The sequence below is a fragment of the Crinia signifera genome, chromosome 5 (genome assembly GCF_055691185.1).
Source record: "Crinia signifera chromosome 5, ASM5569118v1, whole genome shotgun sequence".
Classification (NCBI taxonomy): Eukaryota; Metazoa; Chordata; class Amphibia; order Anura; family Myobatrachidae; genus Crinia; species Crinia signifera.
This window is the reverse complement of record NC_139221.1, coordinates 56,005,629-56,026,824: the sequence shown is the minus strand read 5'-3', so window position 1 is coordinate 56,026,824 and position 21,196 is coordinate 56,005,629. Positions and strand designations below refer to the sequence as shown.

At 43.6% G+C, this 21,196-nt stretch overlaps 1 protein-coding gene across 1 annotated transcript; it reads right to left on the bottom strand.

Annotated features, from left to right (window-relative positions):
• Window positions 1-1,466: 1,466 nt before the first annotated feature.
• On the bottom strand, window positions 1,467-20,117 carry RDH10 (retinol dehydrogenase 10). Its single transcript, XM_083187258.1, has 6 exons — window positions 19,418-20,117; window positions 18,170-18,408; window positions 6,643-6,741; window positions 5,840-5,985; window positions 4,656-4,787; window positions 1,467-3,281 (listed from the first exon to the last, which is right to left on the bottom strand). The coding sequence occupies exons 1-6, from the start codon at window positions 19,701-19,703 to the stop codon at window positions 3,158-3,160; spliced, it is 1,026 nt and encodes a 341-aa protein (XP_083043384.1). The 5' UTR covers window positions 19,704-20,117; the 3' UTR covers window positions 1,467-3,157.
• Between the last annotated feature and the right edge of the window lie 1,079 nt (window positions 20,118-21,196).

Below are 21,196 nucleotides of genomic sequence, written 5' to 3'. Positions count from 1 at the left end.
AGGTCACCTAGCAGATTCATTTTAAAATATTCATTTGTGGAGTCAAATTATTTCACTTGTGAGACTAGAAAAGTGCCTTGTTTGTCCTAAGAACAGAGGGCCAGATGTATCAAGCGTCAAAAGGGATACAATGGAGAGTGATAAATAGCCAACCAATCAGCTTCTGCCTGCCATATCACAGGCTGGGTTTGAAAAATAACAGGTAGGAGCTGATTAAAATGGAGTGATGAACAGCCAGCCAATCACTTTTGAAGCTTGATACATCTGGCCCAGAGTGAGAACCTATGTTCTATAAAATAATAATTAGATGCCTATTAGTTCCCATGGGCCTTTCTCCACTGGTTGACACATCAACCCCTCTAGTGGAATGAGAGTTATTCTCTGTCCAATCTTGCACCCATACATTTCCAGATTTTTGTTCCAGCCAAACAAACAGTTGAAGGCGACATTCCTAATATCTACCCAGCACATAAATTGGCTGCCTACACAGTATTTCCAAATGTTGTAGTAGATTAAATTATCTCTTCTTCATGTAACTTCATACTGTTAGCAAAGCAGGGTGTTTTAAGGCCCCCATACACTATGCGATTTTGTGACGATTTCATCCGATTTCGGCCCAAAATCGCAGGTGTGTGATATCTGATCCGATGTCCCGTGCGCATCGGATCAGGGAGGTCGGACGGTCAGCACATACGATCACGTCCGACCTCCCTGTATGCATATGCCTGCCCACCTGACAGGCATATGCATGCAGACACCGGGGGAGCAGTGGGGCGGGCAGTGAGGGTCAGGGGGCGGCGGTGCTCTTATCAGGGGGAGCAGTGGGTCCCTGAGTGCTAAGCTGGCAGCGGAGGGGAGTGCTGACCTGGCCGGGCGGTGATGAATGATCATAGATATCAGCAGCGCTGCGGGACGCGCAGTGGCGGGTATTAGATCTTAAAATTCCTGTCAAATGACTAGCCGTTCTCCGATTGGCTGTGCGCTCATGAGCTCATGATCATCACCGCCCGGCCAGGTCAGCACTCCCTGGCGCCGCCAGCTCAGCACTCAGGGATCCGGTGCCCACCCCACTGCTCCCCCTGATAAAAGCACCGCCGCCCCCTGCACCCCGACATGTGATAAATCGCAAACTGTTTATCACATGTAAAATTTGGCTCATCAAGTGCCAAATTGTGTGTGAGCCTCCGGGGAGCTCCCGGACGGCTCACAGGAGAATTGGGTCCAACTTGTCCTAAGGACAAGTCAACCTAATGTATGGGGGCCTTTACTCTCTTATTTGGTTTCTCTTGCAGTCCACAAAGTGGCTTTCACCACCAACAAGGACTTCAAATTAATCAAGTGATATACTTCAGCGAGGTCACTGATCTGGTGGGAATTGAAAGGCTTAACAAGAAGATTTAGGGCATAATATATTTTTTAAAGGGAGGTTAATCCTTCCACAAACTTGCAATCACTCTCAAACAGTGTTCAGTAAGGTAATTTCCTTTAATAAAACCAGACACTGGTCAATATTTAAGACGTCAAAATAATAATAAAAAAAAAGTAAATTACAGAAGTCTGATAGTAATTTACAAGACAATTGAATACATTTAGATACAGAGGTAGAAATTCGCTATACAATGTTTTCTAGCTATTTTATTTTTTTACTTAATTCAAGGCACAACTGTAAAAGGTTTTCTATACAAAAAAAGTTTAGTAGAACACACAAAATTCTTTACACCTCTACAAATTTCACATGTACAAATAGGTGGATCATCATTCCAATAAACATCTGCAGTTTGTATGCAGGGTTTGAACCTTTATCGTCCAGTAACACCTAGTGCCACGTAGACCAACACCTCGACACTGGCATTGTTATTCATAGGTCCGCTCAGAGGCCGCCATTGTGTACGCTGGAGCAGTATTCATAAAAATGCTGGTCAATCACCACTGGAACCAGTGACCTCACTGAAGCAACCGGCAAACAATCTGTAGAAGGTCTGACTAATTGTCACAAATTACTAACTGCTATACAATAGCTGGACCATATTCTGGTGAATATTGGGTTAACGATCAAAATGGCTGCCTCCATTAGGAATCTGTGAGGTACATTTTAAGAGATGCTGGGCAATCAGTCCTGGGGGATGATAAAAGCCCAACAGATTTGTTTTGAGGGGGTCAAAACAATGTTTACTGCGCCATACCCAGTTCATGTTTGCCACTTGTACCCTTTTCTAATACAAGCTTAGTACTGCAAGAAAACACTAGGTGTAAATTTACTAAACTTTCTAAAAATGAAAGAAGATGATATTGCCCTTAGCAACCAGATTCTGTTTATCATTTTATAGGATGCAATAGAGAAATTCTAGACCAAATCTGATTGTTTGCTATTGGCAACATCGACAGTTGCTGCAAAAACTGCCGTGGCAGCCATATTGTGGAATAAACCAATAGTCAACAGAAGGCAGCTAGTCAGTTTACGAGGAACTAGTTACATGACCAAGATATGACTCCAATAGTATAATGCAGGAGTGCCATATTATAGCATAAATATATTTCAATATTCTAGTGCAGATTATACTAATGGTAACCGGTCCAAGATACATAGATCTTACAGCACACATGTAGTATGCGAGTCGCTCATTGCTGAAGGCACTAATTCCTACTGAATTAATAGGGATCAACCACATGAACATGTGAGGCCTTAACTGAGTAGACAGCAGGTAGACGGAATAAGAGAATCAAAATGTATTCACTTGTTTCCCATCTGATCAGCAGATTTCTATTTGATCTAGGCTTTGATTGCCCTTCTGATGTGTCTTCATTTTTCTTTTTTAAATACAAGTTTATGTAACAGTGCAGTTGAAGAAATTAGTTTTACTGTTGTACAGTAGCTCTACAGAAGATTTATTGCTACATTTAAGCTCTCCATACATTTTTAGTTGGTCACATTTTGTAAAAACTCGAAGTAAAATTTACAGTGTGTAGAACAAGAACAGAGGAACCAGGTATGAGTCCAGCCGTGAGTAAAGAACAGTTGCACCGAAGTGTAGAAGAACAAACAGCCACATACGATATGCTGATGCACAAGTGCCTTTCCCGAGTTTTTAAGAGGTGTCGACTGTTCACTAAAGAGGTCAGTCTAATGACAAGACAGTTAGACTAAATGAAATAAGAGTTAAATTCCATTTTTAGCTTCATTATTATTTGTGGCTTGTTTCCTTTGAGCAATAAAGGGGTACATGCACTTGTCTGCTCCCAGAAATCGGTACATACAGACCACAGCGTCAAACGGAAGGATGCTGCAAAGAGAAAAGGCTGCATGTTAGACTTACTACATGTTCCTGACTTTGGAAAAAGGCATCAGTAATTTATTTTACCAAAGGAACAGAGCAAACAAAGCATTATGCAAAAGATACAGAAAATTTGACTTCATGGACCTTAACCCTTTGAGTGCCAATTGAATTTGACAAAATTGGAGTGAAGATTGCCATATACAATATACACACACAAAATTTGAATTTATATAACATATGTGAGGGACGTTGGTATTTTTCACATCTCACAGATCTAGGCCCTCACAGGATGGAATAGCTTTTAGTCCTTGCTTGGCAAGCACGGTGTATTGTTCTAGGACTTGACACAGGGCTCCAGACAAAAATGTAGACAAACTGTGGTGCCAAGACAGTACTGCTGGCAGATTAAGTAAGGGTTGCCTGTTGCAGTCACTCTGGGGTCTATTATGGGTGCAATGCATGTGGGGCCTTTAACCTAGGGGACCTTATCATAGACACCACTGAAAGTGACTTTTGTCAATGTCCTACTAAATGGCATAATATCAGGATAGATAGAGATAAATAAGTTAGCAGGTGGACCGGCTTCTCAGCTTTGTGGAAAAGCGTGGAATACAGGAGACTTGTGGAGCGGCACTCAGGTATCAGGTGTAGCAAAAAAACGACAAGACTATGTCATGACATAGTCTTGTCGTTTTTTTGCTACAGAAGGTGACGAATCACCCACAAATGCAGTCCAACAAAAAAACACGTCACTCTGGGACTGGTGAAATAACACAAGGTTTACTGCGTACTGTCTGACAGTACACAGTAAACCTTGTGTTATTTCACCAGTCCCGGAGTGACGTGTTTTTTTGTTGGAATATATTTGTATAGATAGATAGAGAGATATAGATATATATATACATATATATATACACACACACACACACACACACACACACACACACACACACACACACAGATATATACACACACACACACACTTCCATGGAAAGAGGCACATGGACACCAGTCATCGTTTCAAACAACGTGTATTGGGCATGGCACATCAAGCGCTTTCGAGGTCGCCGCCCCGTCGTCAGGATAACAGCCCAGATAAACAGGTTACCATCTGGGCTGTTATCCTGACGACGGGGCGGCGACCCCGAAAGCGCTTGATGTGCCATGCCATGCCCAATACACGTTGTTTGAAACGATGACTGGTGTCCGTGTGCCTCTTTCCATGGAAGTCTGTATTTGAAATTAGAGTGCACCGGATCAACATGTCTGGGAGTGCCGGCATACAAGGAATAATATATATATATATATATATATATTTTTGTTGTGATAACTTGACAGCACAATGCACATTAGACTTCTCTAGAAATACCCTCCCGCTACCTTTTCATGCAGGTCACAATGTACATGAGGCGAGGTGTACAGATCATCGGCTGGTCTGTAAGGATGGCTCTCATGGCCTGCTTCACACAGTAATCTGGTTTTAAGGGTGGGAGGAATGGCTCAATTTCTTTCCTGAAAAGATAAAGGTTTCAGTGAGTTTTATTTACACATTCCAGCCTACGTCTGTCTTGATACTTCATAACAGTGATAGAATAATGAGGTGCACCTGGTTAGGAGCTGGTTAGATACTGTCTGTAGTTGCTCAGACCAGACAAGGGGATGGGGTGGGGTGAAGGTTGGTGAAAAAACACACCACTACAACATTAGAAATTAAGACTGTTCGCAGTTCACACATGAACCATGTGTAACCATGGAGATTCCTTGGTCTCATCTTTCCCCCTAAACAGTGGCAACACACCTGAATTTATACAAAACTAAACTGACAGCCTGCTGTTGTTGGGAACAACGGGCCCTGAGAAGTGTACCAAATAATGTTAGAATGGAGTTGTTGACAGAGGCCTGACTAGGTGCCCACAGACGCATCAATTATCGAATGCGTTTTGTACTTTCTACAAGTACAAAACGCATCTCATGTACAATTATCGGGTGGTGTTTATGGGCTTGTGCGACGCGCGTTACCGGGAGCCTGATATTGTAGGTCTAAAAAAGTACGTGCTGCACGTACTTTTTAGACTACATCTGAAAATTAACAGTACAAACATGGGTTCATCGCATCGCATGCATCCAAGTGCACATCGCATCGCAAGCTGGAAGAACCATTGTACAGTCAAAAACGCATAGCACAGTACAATTGATGCGTCTGTGGGCACCTTTACACTAGGGTGCCTCAGAGGCCTCCAGTGCTGAATGCTTTTACCATACTGAATTATCTGTAAACAATCAGGGTGATGTGGTATGGCACAAGACGCTGCTGGAGATGCTTTAATTACAGCAAATACTGCCTTATGTGCTCGTTCAACATACCCCCCTGATGTTTTATACACACACACACACAGTATGGAATTACTGCCACGCCAATAAAACATCCATAATTCCGAGCGTTTGTCAGTCAGCAATAATCTAAATTGGGTTTTAGGAGCATTTCTTGAAACAGATTAAACAGTCAGACAATGCCACTGCATCAAGGACATGTAAAGGACTTTCTCTCTCCTATGTGCACTAACCTGATTCTGCAACCCCGGAACATGCCTGTGTCCACCAGATAGGGACAAACCAAAGTAGTTTTAATCCCATCTTTGTCTGCAGCTTTCAGTTCATGGCTAAGAGACTCGTGGAAACCCACAACTCCAAACTTGCTTGCACAGTAATCCTGCGTTTTACAAGAAATAAGAATGCAAATCTTACTGAATCTGGGTGCAAAGAAAAATACAGACTGGATACAACCCCAAGCTGGCACTGTTACACACTGAATGATATGCACAATGAATTTGTTAACTATATAGTTATTGTGATGCAGTGGTTCCCAAACGGTTTCGAATCACGGCACCCTAAAGTATCAAATCCAAACCCCTCCCCCCCCCCCCCACCATAATGGCATCCCTGGGCCTTAAATTTTTTTTTAAAAAGTGAAAGTAAATTGCATCATAATTTTTATAGTTTGGTGATGGACAGGATTTATTTCTATGTGTCCACATTTTATCAGCCACCAGCACTAGATTGGTCGGTTACATGGCCCAAAAATAGTTTAAATTGGTCCTGGACCACCACAGGGTACCATGGCACACAATTTGGGAACAAATGGTCTAATGTGCTCAGTGGGTCAGATGTATTAAGCCTGGCGAAGAGATAATCTGGAGATAAAGTGGAAGGAGATAACGCACCAGCCAATCGGCTGTGTTTGAAATATGACAGTTGGGAGTTGATTGGCTGGTGTGTTATCTCCTTCCACTTTATCTCTTCACCAGGCTTAATACATCTGCCCCATTATGCCTTACAGCAGTAAATAAATATAAAAAAGGCCACTTACCTCAACACCTGCTGTGCTGAACAGACCTAGTGAACTGGCAACAGTAACAATATGTCCGTGGTTCATTTCCATCATTTTGGGAAGAAATGCCTTTGTGGTCTGTATAATAGGGAGAGCATATAAGCAGCAGTTAAATGGACAGTTCCTCATTTGCACTGTTATCTAAGACACTGCAGGCAGCCAGAAGGAGATTAACTGAACAACCGCTATCAATGCATTTACCGTCTGTCAACTATGTAACAATAGCATGTGTAGTGACTGTGCCAATCGGCAAGGTCTGCAGTCTTCCATCTAAACCATTTTCCTGGCAGAGAGCAAGCTACAGCATATCACAGTGTGTTACACAAAGAACAGAAAAAAATATTTTACCCTGTCTAATCCCTTCAAAAATGTTTTATATAACTGGGAACAATTATATTAGCACCAATTAATCTCCAGTGACCAGGAAATGCGCAGAGACCTACTTCAGTTCCAGACAGACGGGCTTTTCCCGCAGAGACATTTCTTGTAGAAGTTTATTTTAGTTTGTGACTTTCTTCAAGCCAATGTACGTGACATGTTTTAATTATACTACTTTTCAAGTTCAATGCAAAAAAAAAAAAATTCAAACACCAGTAACGGCCTCAATTCTAGCACTAGACTGGTCAGGTGCTTTGCCTCTACAAGTGGGAGGGAGCGGGGCAATTACTGTTGTAATCCGCTCACATTTAACATACAATACTACTGACTGGCATAGTGGAATATAGGGTTTTAGCATTCATAGTAGAATAGGCACATTACGGTAAGTGAATCTTGTATAGGGCACACGTCACCTATACCCAGGATGCAGCCATCTTGATAACCAATATCAAGGCATGAAACACAGGATAGAGGCCAAGAAAAGCCCACTTTAAATATTGAGGACCTTATGGAATGTAAAATAAAGTTTTAAGTCTGTCAAAAAGCAAACGTCATCCATATTTAAGGACATAACAAGTACATCAGATGGGACAAAAATGAATGTGTAAGTGGAACACAAAATTTGCCTTAACTGAGTATATATATATATATATATATATATATATATATATATATACATATATACACACACACATACACACACATACATACATACACATATACACACACCCACATATACATACATACACACTCTCTGCGCACACAAATTTTTTTTGCCTCAATGGTTTTACTGAAATGTTCTTACAACTAGGCCAAGAAAAACAGGTAGTTTTCAGATCTCCTTGCACTTTTAAGGATTTCCAAGTAATTCTTTGAAGCATACTTAATTTCTGACTAACAAGATTATCACTGTGTCCCCTGAAATCAAATCTGCTGTAATTTCTAGCTCTGCTGGTGCCAACTGCTGAGCACAGAGTAATCATTGTAACTTAATCAACAAACTCCGGAGAACCATCTTGTGTTTGTTTAAGATCTAACAAAGTTCTGTGATCGCACCATGTCCTTCCTTCCAACACAGCCTTGTTAGCACACTTGCCAAATCAAAAACAAAGCACTGGTGAAGGAAGAAGGGGTCTGTGGAATATGTATTTTATCTAAAGGAGGAGAGACAGGACTTCCAAAATAGTATTTTTTAGCTGCTGGATGATGCTGACCATCAGCCCTGGTGCCTGCATTCCACTACACTATTCCCTTTCAATAAGTCTGTCCACATGTCCTCTGCAGAGTACGGCTGCAGGTGTTAAGTAACTAATCCATGCTGGCTAGCACTGCACAAAAGGAGGTTTTAAAGATAGTTAGCTGCCAAAAATACAGGATTAGCTGGGATCTCCCAACACTTTAACAACTGTCCAAACTGTTCATTAGAAAAGTCCAGATTGTTTTTTTCTTACAAATATTAAGAGGCAGCGACACTTCAACATTACCATGAACAAGGGCCTTTTAGCACACAGGGCACCGAGATACACACATATAGTAGAGCGATTATGAAGGTATTAGTAATACTTTCTTGCTGTGGACACTGCAGACCAAGGTGCATCAGCACAGTTTATAAGGTGCCCATACAGGGTGCTGTGCGATGTGGGCTCCAGGGGACATACCATCTCACAGCACATAGAGTCTCCGCAGCCCGTGCTTTCTTTAACTAGGTCCCGATCACATTACGTGATCTAGTTCAAAATGCACGGTAATATTGTACAGTGTATGGGCACCCATAGTAATAACTATCATCAAATGCTCACAAAAAAAATAAATAAAGACTTATCAAAATTCTAATGTAGACCAAAAAAAAAAAAAAAACCACCACACACACAACCCAGCAGAGATACAGATGATGGATTCTAGTTTCCATGGGCTACCCTGCCTCTGTTATGTTTGATAATGACTTATTGTGCTTCCACAGGATGGCACAATAACCAGGACATTGCTGAAGAGCAGTACACAAAAACCCTGGCACTATGACAGTTTTTCTGTTCCAGGCTTTCTGCAGCTCTGGAGTATTGAATGGGTTGACTTCACAGCACTGAGTTTCTGAGAGTCACAGGGTGTGGTATAGGGTTCAGACAGTTGGGATCCCAACAGTCATTAGTCCGGCGTCGAGATCCCAACTGCCCGGACTCCGACAGCATAACAAAGCTCCTTGCAGGCTTGCTGCGCTCGCCACACTGGGCATGTTGGCTCGCTAAGCTCGCCACCTATTCTATTCACCCTCTATGGTGGTCATGGACCCCCACGAGGGAGAATAGCCGGTGGACGTCGGGAACCCGTCCGGCACCCGAGTCACACCAGGACATAACTAGTACTGCCATCACATTGCAAAACTAGTACTGCCATCACATTGCAAAATACCGGTTCACACTGGGACTTTGAAACGGGTCAGTCCCGGTGCGAACCTGCATTTTTGGATGTTCACATACCCACAGCGAACTGGCATTGTTGCCGGTTCGCTGACATCATCCGGGGTCGGCGTGTCATCAGGGGCAGCTCCAAGCGCTGCCTCCTCCATAGTGTGAACATGAGGACTCCTTTACACCGCCAAGCAAGACTGCAACAAACAGGTAAGGCTTTTTTACCGGTTCGTTTTGCTACCCGTTTTTGGGACACGTAACCCCTTTCACATCACACTAATTACCGGGTCAAGATGGCTTGTACCCAGTAATTCGTTGCAATGTGAAAGGGGTACAGGTTTCATGTTTACATGGGTTTATGCCGGTTTCCATCCACAATCCAAAAGCACATTGGTAGGTCTTTTGGCTTTGCAAATATAGAAGCAATTTAGAAATGTAACCCAATGTATGTGTGTATATCTGCAGGTAAGTGGCTTAACATTTATTGGTTTAGCACTACAGTGTACTAACTTCTATACTGTATATTCTACTTTGAGAAAAGCGTCTGGCCAGTCTTTTCAAATTCAGCAGCGCTTCCCGTGCCGCCACCTAGAAAATAGTGCTACTTAGTTCACAGCCGCTGCATGGACCCCGCACAAAAGGTGTGTGACAGTGGTGCTACACCGCTGTCACACACCTACAGATTGGACCAACACATAGCGGGTACTAAAGAGCACCCCCAATGTGCCGCTGATGGGACCGATCTGATCGATTGAACCTGCTGCAGGTTCAGTCTGAAACAATGCGCACGGGACCACGCATCGGGTCGGATGAGGTGTCAAACACATCCGATTTCTCGGTGGGATCCATCTGGAGAAATTGGACAAGTGTACAGGCACCTTTGGGTCCAAGGTGTTACATGGGACTCAAACCCATGACCTCAGCGATGTGAGGCAGTAATGCTAACCATTACACCATCCGTACTGCCCCATGGAAATTACGATAGGAGAGCAGGACATCAACAGTAATCTACAACTTAAAGGTTCCATTTTAAATAGATATATAGCGACAGCAGATTTGAACATCTTAGTTACCTGGGATATGCAGTACCGGGCCTCCCCTGATCTACTTAAATTGTGTAAACTCTTATTGTACTTCTTGTGTGTGCTTACAAATCAGCAATTACTTATTAGACACAAATGTGTGAAACCGGACAAGCGTTTACATGTCACTTCATAGCTTTAGTAATTGGTTCTCAACGTTCTAGTTTATGGCAAATTAACTTCTAACAGTCTAGCACTTCTTCCCACCCCTTCTCCAGAATTCTTTAGTGCTTTTCATGCAGCACAACAGAGGAAAGGTTTAGCCGCACAAAAGGCTGCCACAGCTGCAGTGTCAGGACAAATTAGGCAAAAGTAAAGCAAATGTGGAAACAAGGAAATAACGTATGGAGAGCTATGGGCAGTTTCGTAATTACATTTTAGGATAATGACTTTTACAGACAGATTAACAGGCTTTTTATTCCCACCCCCCTCGCTTTCTACTTAACCCTTCACATCATGGACAATACTATAGCAGTGCACAGGTAAATCTAAAAAGAAGTGGATATGTCTTCTCCCCAATACACAAAGAGGGTGACTCTGGTTGGTTTGCAAAAGCAAACTCCTTTAATGGGTGCTGCAGATGTAACATGTGCAGAGAGTTACATTTGGGGGAGTTTGGTTTCTGTGCAGGGTAAATACTGGCTGCTTTATTACATTGCAATTTAGATTTCAGTTTGAACACCCCCCACTGAAATTGAACTCTGCACATGTTACATCTGCCCACCTGCAGTGCAGCATGGTTTGTCTATTACAGGAGTTTGCTTTTGCAAACCAACCAGAATCACCCCCCAACTCATTAAAATAACCATTTAGTTTATTCCTGCAACAATTTAAATTTTGCCACACAGGATAAAGAGTGGAATAAAAAAATAATAATAAAAAATAACCACCACACAACCCTGGGCGCTTAAGACACATGGAATGGAACAGTAATGATTGTCCTCTGTCAGCTAACAACCAGTCTTTTAAAAAAAAAAAAAAAAGGCGTTTGTTCCTACTTGTTAAACGCTAGACTAGAGAATATGCTGGGGCAGTGTGAATGTTAGGAAGGAATTGTACAGCATGCATAGAAGCCATGGCTTCCCCACCCTAGGTGCTTACAGTTACACAACCACTGATAAGACGCAGGTGGCCAGTAGGAGTACATGTGTCCTCCCCAAGTAATACATTTGCAGACAGCCATGTGAGAGAAACCCTGAAGTACAAGTGTTGTGTTATTGCCAAGCAGTGACTAACCGATAGCTGCTGGGGCCAAGACCTTGTCGCAAACAGGCAGAAATCTATGACCAAATGCAGCAATAATGTAAAGCATGAAAAATGTGCAGATTGGACATGCTAGTAGATTGTTAGCTGGCTAAGAACGCTGTTAAGAATGGGGGGGGGGCGTGTTGGGGTGAGAGAGGAGTGATGGAAATACGTCATTACCAAGCATAGTGGCACATCCATGCAGTTTTAAGAGCAGTTAAAAACCATTCTACTTAACGTTAGGGAGTCAAAATTGCAGTCTATGGTTTTATGTAGCTTACATACTGGAGTGTTTCTTTCCCACCTCAGCAGCAGGTCTCCATATCCAATGAGTTTGATTTGTTCCAAACACACACACACGTCATTTACAGCGTGTACATAACATTTGCCCCCATTTGACTTGACTGCATTGTATGCACAAAAGGGAAAGCAGAGATGGCTGCACTGCCACTATCCTACTTGTGATCAGTGCACATTTTGCTCCAGCCCTATACCCTTGATGTAAGAACTGCCATCGCATTCTACATACAGTAGCACACATTCCCATCTCACAAGATCCACCTTCATAAAATGACCCGACTAATTCTGTAGTTAAACTCTGGAACACTAATACTTCCAACAAGTCCTCTATGGAGGAACTCCTTTGTCTTATTTACTAGTAGGCCTCATATCCACTAGATCTGGGGTAGTCAACCCTAGTCCTCGGGAGCTACCAACAGTGCATGTTTTGCAGGTCTCCTCACAGAATCACAAGTGAGCTAATTAGCTCCATCTGTGTATCTTTTAAAATGTGTCAGTGATTACTGAGTGCAGCAGCTAGGTTGTCTGGAAAATGTGCACTGTTGGTAGCTCTCGAGGGCTAGGGTTGGCTACCACTGCACTAGATCATGTGAAAGGGTCAGAAGACAAATCATTGTATCGAATAACTCCATATCCACCTGCAATGCTACTTTTGGTCAGGAGCTTTGCAATATAAACACATATTACCTGTAACCGTGTGGAAACAGATTCAGGTAAATACTGTTACAAGTCAAAGGGGTATATTCAATGCGGACGGTGGGCTCCTGACAGGGAGCAGTGCTGATAGCTCGCCGTCAAGAGTATTTGACGGCCTCCCCTTCACTCTACGTTTTTACCTCGCCTGTCCACTGAGGCGAGGTGGAAACAGTGAGTGCGGCCATCAAAACACAGCGGGGAATCGGGCGAGGATTTTTGCAAAACATTGTATACAGTGGTCGTAAATAAATAAGGGGGTGAGAAGCCTTAAAACTGAATTTTGGGCTCCAATGATCGCACAATGATGGAGTGATAGAAGCAGACGTCATCTTTCTCCATCAGATGTGCACAAGTGCTACACCACAGCTCACAGCTGCTGGAGGCAGGGGGAGTGGAAGAAACAATTAGGGATATGGAAAGGACTAGCTACCACTGAAATTGGCTGCATGCACTGTTCAGATGGCTCCCGTCACTGGAAGTGCTAGATGACAGAAATTCTTGTCGACATCTGTTTTTTGCACAGCGGAGCACAATCATTATATTTTACACATTTACGTCAGTTTCCCTTCATTTGGGAGAGTAAAACACCCTAAAGGCCAGTGTTATAGTTTACAGCCAGGGGACTAAAATCAGAATAATCAGCAATTAGCGTTCAGCGATGACTGCACGTTACCAAACAAATTAATTTTGATCCTGAGTATTAGAAGAAAAAAAAAAAAGTGACTTGCTAAATTTTAGTCTAGTGGGTAGATGCATGGTCTCAAGCATTACCTTCCCGCTAAAAAAAAAAAAAAAAAAAAAAAAAAAAAAAAAAAAAAAAAAAAAAAAAATATCAGAAGTTCCAACCAACAGCTAGTGGTCTGCAGAACACCAATAGTAAATACAGCTCTTGGAAAATGTAAAGTGACATATAATGGGAATATTAATGCATGCTCATATCCTTTTTGTAATACTCAGTCCCCCATGCTCCCCCTCCTAACCCCCATAGCATCCAAGAGTCTTTACTACAAGAGTCCAGATGGGTTAAATGAGTTCTCACATGTGTACATTACTCTGCCAGAACCCTGAATCAGCAGCTTCAAGAATTCAGTTATACAAAAACGTAACATTCTTATGCAGTGAAAGTCTTTTCTTAGAGATTGCCAAGATACAGTCATAAGGTGATATCTTTGGGATGTTGACACCTGACGTCTTATAGGGCACATAGCGATTTGACTAGATTGCTTAGAAAATAAGCACAAATTGCTGTGTGTGTAGCAATGCGCAGCACTATGAATCGTGAACGCCGATATATCTATTAGTCGCCTGTGTTCTTTATTGAAGACAAGAGCAGCGACAGATCGCTCAGCGCAGTGTGCTGGTGCAGGACGGTGTGCTGAGCTATTCAGTTTCACTCAGCACAAAGCTTCCATCGCTACGTGTGTAGGCACGATTAGAGTTAAGCACTAAAGGGGCCTACACGCGTAGCAATGCTGGATCAGCACACATCAATGGCGGTTTATTCTAAACCGCCATTATAGGTCTACAATGAAACTGCTCGGCATTGGACTGTTGGGACTGGGAAGCCGATACTGCTGGGAGCAGATGGCTAGACCTCCAGGTTTCGGTCTGTCAAAGTTTCAGCAGCATCCACATGGCGATTACTACACACAAATGATAAAACATGTGGAGAAGACAGAGGCTCAGCGTCCAGGCTTTTTCTCCACATCACACATTGATGCATGAGTAATTCGCAGAGTCTCATTCTAGACTAGAGAGCGGTATTCATATTTGAACGCAACGATGGGAACAGCAACGCTGGCCCTTACCCAACCTATTCTTAAATGGTGCCAGTCAGTAGTTTAAGGTGTGAAAAGTGCAAGTCATAAAATGAAGCCACATAGTAGCCAATGTATAAATGCTGATCATACAAGTTTCTGATGAACCAAAATTCTTATAAATCATATGCTCTTAAGGATTGTTCCTTTATACAAAACACTTTTTGCGTCACATCCGATGTCATTTTTGTTTTCGGTTACAAGAAAGGAGATCATTTCTGTTTGGTTAATAACAGCAGGTGCAGAGCTCAAATCTCTGATAGAGGTCAAACATGGCATGCAGTACCAGGATTGCTCTCAAGGGGCAGCTAACTGGGAGTGGAACAAAGCAATAGATAAAATATGTAACAAGCTAAATATTTTCTGCATAAAAACAGGAGTGTTTAAAGACATCAGGACTAGTCTGCAGAATACTGCATCTATCCCATCCCCGGGCTTGTAAAATATTGTGGGGGGGGGGGGGGGGGGACCACACCAGAGTCCTGCTTTACTACATGTTTACTTAGGTTCAGATGAATCAAGCTTTAAAAACAGTGATAAAATGGAGAGTACCAACCAGTCAATCAGCTCTTAACTACCATGTCACAGGCTGAGTTTGAAAAATGACAGGTAGGAGCTGATTGGAGAGTGATAGACAAGCAGCCATTTTATCACTTTTTGAAGCTTGATACACCTAGCCCCTCAATGAGAACTGGCTACACATAAATCGATTGTCTTCCACAACTGAACAGAATGTAGAAGTAGGGGGAGGTTAACTAGGCGTAATCCTAGTGAAAGTGTCCTGCCCGGTGGTCGGCGCCCTGCCGTAAAAAGAAATCCTACAGTGAACACTGATTTACGGTATCAGTTTTTGTTGTGCATTGAAGTATATGGCAATATAGATTGAGGCGAAACCGAAAACTCATCACCGAAAATGCTACAGCGGGGACTATTCAACATGCAGCACTCCAGCTGTTGTAGGAGTACACGACCAAGCTACAACTGCCAATTTTCCATGCCCCAATAGCAAAGCTCAGGCGAGGAAGTGTACCACAGCAGCAGGGGGTCCACATGTCAAGGGATAGCCAACACATTGTGATCATAGGTGTAAATGCATCTTTGCCTTTATGCAGAATTCCTGGCAATTTTGCACTCTACCCACCCATACATTTGGGTACGTGCTCATTACCATCAGTACACACTTTCAACAGTCTTTACTTGGGGCACATGATTCCATGGAAAAAAAGATTTACGCTTCTCAAACTCTGCACAGCCTGTGGCAGCGCTGCTGTCACTCATGGAATGGTGAAGATTTGCACACACACACACACACACACACACACACACTGGGCGATTCACAGCACCCAGATATTGTTAACTATAGCAGCAAGCTAACAATATAGCACATACACACTGAATGATAGCGGTCAGTGAGGTCACCTGCAATACATGGATTGGTGACTATATTGTCAACATTGAGCTGTAGGCACAAAAAGCCGTTAGCGATGTGTGGGAGCAAGCATCATTAATGATGATATTAAGCACACACACACACACACGACAATATGTGCAACAGTGTTAACAATATATCGCCCAGTGTGCTGCACCCAGCATTCCCTTTACAGAACGTGGAAAGGACATTAGCGTATTGTCTCAATAGCCAGTCCTGGCTGAAAAAGGGGACTTCGGATTCCTCTCATCGCAGCAATAAGATTTTTAATGGGCAAATTATAGATAGGCCCCGATACCATTTACACAAACACATGAAAAAAAGGGGGACTAGAACAGATACTTGTAAGGACAAGAAAAAATAAAAGTCCACTTTATATAATGAACATATGTATTAAAATCTCCCAGTTTGTATTCCAGAAGATGCTTGTACCCATAGATACCTGCAACTATGATGAACATATATGGCCAGATTCAATTGTCACATCGCACACAGGCCCTTATTCAGATCTGATTGCAGTAAAAATTTGTTCACAAAATGGACAAAACCCATGTGCACTGCAGGTGGGGCAGATGTAACATGTGCAGAGTTACAAATTGTGTGGGGTGTGTTGAAACTGAAATCTATATTGCAGTGTAAAAATAATGCAGCGAGTATTTACCCTGCACAGAAACATAATAACTCACACAAATCTAACTCTCTTTGCACATGTTACATCTGCCCCACCTGCAGTACACATGGCTTTGTCCATTTTGAGAACAAATTTGTACTGCGATCAGATCTGAATAAGGGCCACAGTCTCCCTGTGTACAGCAACAAGAGCTCACGGGGTGATAGGCAATTAGGTTTTTGTCGATAGAGCCCATTAAGAGCACCTAAACCAAACGGCGTGCTGCATATAGACCCATTTGCATGCTGACTTTTGCAGCTCTCAGCTCACCATCCCCCGGGACGTGCAAACTGAAATGTCAGTGCCAGCAGCCCGACATGCCAAAACAGAGCTACATTTGAATATCTTCATTGGGGGCCCTCTAGTGGTTGCGGGTGGTGCAAACAATTGGCCCTTAGAATCATCTGGAGACAGGTTCTGTATGTGTGCCAGCCACCCTCAACCCAAACACTGCACCTGACCAGTTTAGGTGCAGAATCTATTTTTAGCAGAGAACACATTGGAAAGCTACAAGCATCCTAAATGGACCACACACACACACACACACACACTTTTCCCGTGTTTGACCGCAGAATTGATTAGCCTTCATGGGGGTCGGGCGAAGCGCTTTCAAAATTGTAGCAACGGTTATCACACCTACATCATTATAGTTTGTAGCTCAATAGGGGTGTAGAGTGAAATGCTTAATTTAGGGGGTAGTTTATGTAGTGTGCATTGCATTATAAATAACTTAATTGGCTCTTTAAGAATTAAGTGCAGCTTAAGAAACTGGTGGAAGAATATTTTTGGAATATACTTGTTACTACTTCTAGCAGTGTACATGGTGCAATATATTGCGCAGTGTCTCCTTTTCATCAGCGAACATAGAGGATCGCTGACGATCAGGAGACTCTGCCGGGGGAGCTGCAGACGGAAAACAGCTCCTCGACCAGCAGGAGGCTGAACACGGGAGCGCGCACCCGGCAATTTATCACTGCAGCACAAACAAATCGCTGTCAATATGGTTGCTCAGCGACCATATTGCCAGAGGTATTGCACCATGTGTCCACAGCTTTAAGGTGACCGATAGCAGCGTGCAATGTGATGCGCGCTCCCACAGTACAAAAAGTATGTGCTGCACATACTTCTATACTGCTTTAGGATCGCACGCACATTGCATGCAAAAAGCATGCCGTGCAATGCGATCTAGCCCATAATGCACGCGATGGCTATGGCTGCCTTTTGTTAGCCTAGTAGGTCACATCATGGATCATGGATGCCACAGCCCAGGCTGGCATTGCAGTAAATGCACAATGGCTTCTTCAGGTCTAACCTTGTCTGGTATTAACCAGAGTCTGGTCTTTTTATACATGGACTATGAGACTTATTTGAGTAGCGATAAATTATATATTCAAGCAAACACAATGGGACATTTCATGTACAGTAGTAGAATACAGGGTTGAAGTAGATAACTGACATACGCAAAGTTGACCATTGAATCTTACCCAGAAGTGAGCGTGGCAATTAACCATCATAGTCCTTTCAATTAATTCATCTGGGCACTCAAGGAGATGGTGTCCAGAGACAACTCCAGCATTATTGAGCAGCAGAAATACGTCTCCCACTTCCCGGCGGACCTTTTCAGCTGTGGAGTACACGCTCTCTCGCTTGCCTACATCACAAGTGTACGTATAGACCTGGAGATTACAGCATGGCAGCACCTCTTCCTCCACAGGATTCCCAGCTATGGATGAGGGGGAAAATCAAGAAGAGAAAAACAAACAAACAAACACGTCAGCAGATGTTATGTTCCCATTAAATTAAAAATTTAGTTTTGTTTAAAAAATAAATGATAACACATAGCTGGCAAGCATTCAGTCATTATAAAGATACAAGAGAAATGACTTTAGTAGCAAGCCATTTATTTTACGGATAAACGCTCCTTATGTCAACTGGTCCAGTCTCTGCAACATACAAACGTGCAGCTCTAAACATTATACTTCTAACAGATGTAAAAAGCACATATTTATGCAACAAGGAATGGGACCACATCCAATGCAAACTGTGCCTGTACTTTGATCATACATAAGACAATACATAACCAAGCTGCTCTAACCAACAGCTTAAGGGCAAATCTGTTCTGCTATATACAAAGAAGGGGCTAGAATGCTGAATGTTGGAGAGCAGAAGGTTTAACCCTTTACCAGCACCCCCTCTCAATCTTTAAAGTCATGTACTTAGGATACACTTTAGAACAAGGGTAGGTACCCCAGACACTGTGGAACTAGACATCTCAGAATTCCGACCCAGATTTGCAGTTACGGCATACTAAAACTATGACAGGGCATGCTGGGATGTATAGTTCCACAGAAGCTGGACTCCAACATGGTCTACGCTTTTACTAGAAAACACCAGGAAAACCCTATTGCAGCAGTAGTTCCTATAGAACCTATAAGAGTTTATCAACAAGAAAATCATAACATAGAAAAGTAAATGCAATTACTGAATCACCCTCTACAACAGTGGTATGCAACCTGTGGCACTCCAGCTGCTGTGGAACTACACATCCCAGCATGCCCTAACAACAGATATGTGGCAGGGCATGCACGTATGCTGGAATGTGGTGCCACAGGCTGCCTACCCCTGCACTAGCTGCCATGGGCACGCAGGGTACTTGGCACAGCACTCAGAGCTACACGGGACAGCAGCAGCAACCCGCAAGTGGGCCGGCACTGTGGCACTGGCACACTCACCCCGCCGCAGTGCATCCTCGGCCTCCAGCTCCCGGTAGATGTGTCGCACCATGACCGCCGTCTCCTCGTTGCTCTGCGTGTTGATGTCCCAGAGCACCAGCTGAGCGCGGCGCCGAGCGAACTCCAGGGCGAAGAGGCGGCCGAGCCCGCTGCCAGCCCCGGTGATCAGGCACACCTGCCCGGCCACGCTCTTCTCCTTCGGGCGCACCAGCCACTTGGCCGCAGCCAGCACGAAGGCCCACAGCACCTTGAAGGTGACCACGAAGAACTCTAGGGCGATGTTCATGGTGCGGGTACCCCCGTCCCGGGGAGAGGTGTCCGGCGTGCGGAAGCTGCACAGGCTGGCCGGGGTACGGGAGGGATGACGCGGAGTGCCGGAGCTCTGGCGGAGGAAGTTACTGGGAGCGCACGGCGAGAGTGGGGTCCGCGGTCCTGCTGTCCATGTCCCGGCTGGCTGTGGTGCGGAGCAGCAGAGAGAGCGGTCAGAGCGCGGCTAGGAGGAGGAAGCACGTCCCGTCCGGGCGCAGCACTGCACAGGACTCCGGCACTGCGACCTGTTGTAAGGGTGGATCTGAAGTGCTGGGAGCCCGGGCGCCGCTGCTCAGCTGCTGCATGTTGTGCACCGGGAGCAGCTGACTATATACCCGGGAACCGGCCAGGAGGCAACACACGCCCCGCCCGGTGCAGCCCGCACAGCGCACACCCTCATCACACGCCGGGGGGCGGGGCGTCGTCACGTGGCGTCAGGAGAAGGAGGGTGTACACATTTAACCCTGCGTTGCCCGGGCAGCCCAGGGGCACCTGGTGTTTAAAACTAGGTCCTTATGTCGCAGGCTGGCTGGCTTACATGTATACATACATACTGTACATATATACATACTGCAAATATACTGTACATACATTCATACATACTGTACAGGTATGCATACTGTACATGCATACTGTACACACACACTTACTATATACATACTGCAAACATACTGTACATACATACTGTACATGTGTGCATACTGTACATGCATACATATGTTATACATACATGCATACTGTATACATTCTGTACACATATATACTGTATATGCATACACACACAAATACATACTGTACACACACACACATACATATATACTTTACATATATGCATATTGTACATACATACTTTCCGTATACATACATACACACACACACGCACACATACACGCACATAAACTGAATAAAACCAGTAAGCAGAAAGCACATGACAATTTCCCTGACATAAAAATTAAACTGTAGGTTATATGAGCCCAAATCATTGTGGTGGTCATGATGTTGATGATGATGAGTATTTTATATAAACTTAATATATTTATTCTAATCCATCTCAATGTCAAATATACCCAAATTACGGCTGTATGTATCAATGATGGATAACCAAAATGTCTTCAATTTTCCACAGGTACAGAGATTCTCACTCTGCTGAAAATTAAAAAGTGGATTTCTGTAAAAAAAATGTACTCCAACAGCCCCCCACTTCCTCCTCATCCTCCCTGGCCTGGGGAGGTACAGTATAGGGGGAATTCTGCAATTATTATTAGTTTAAAAACCGCAGTAAAGCTGGGTACACACATATACAATCTAGTTTTAATTTGAGCACTCGATCGACCCTACTCCGGATTGAACGTACCCAAACTACAGCTGATATATATATGCGTACGGTACACACACCTATACAATTCCACTTGCGAAGTTCGAACACCTCCTGTCTAAACTATTGCAAAAAAATTATTGCTTGTGGAGTAT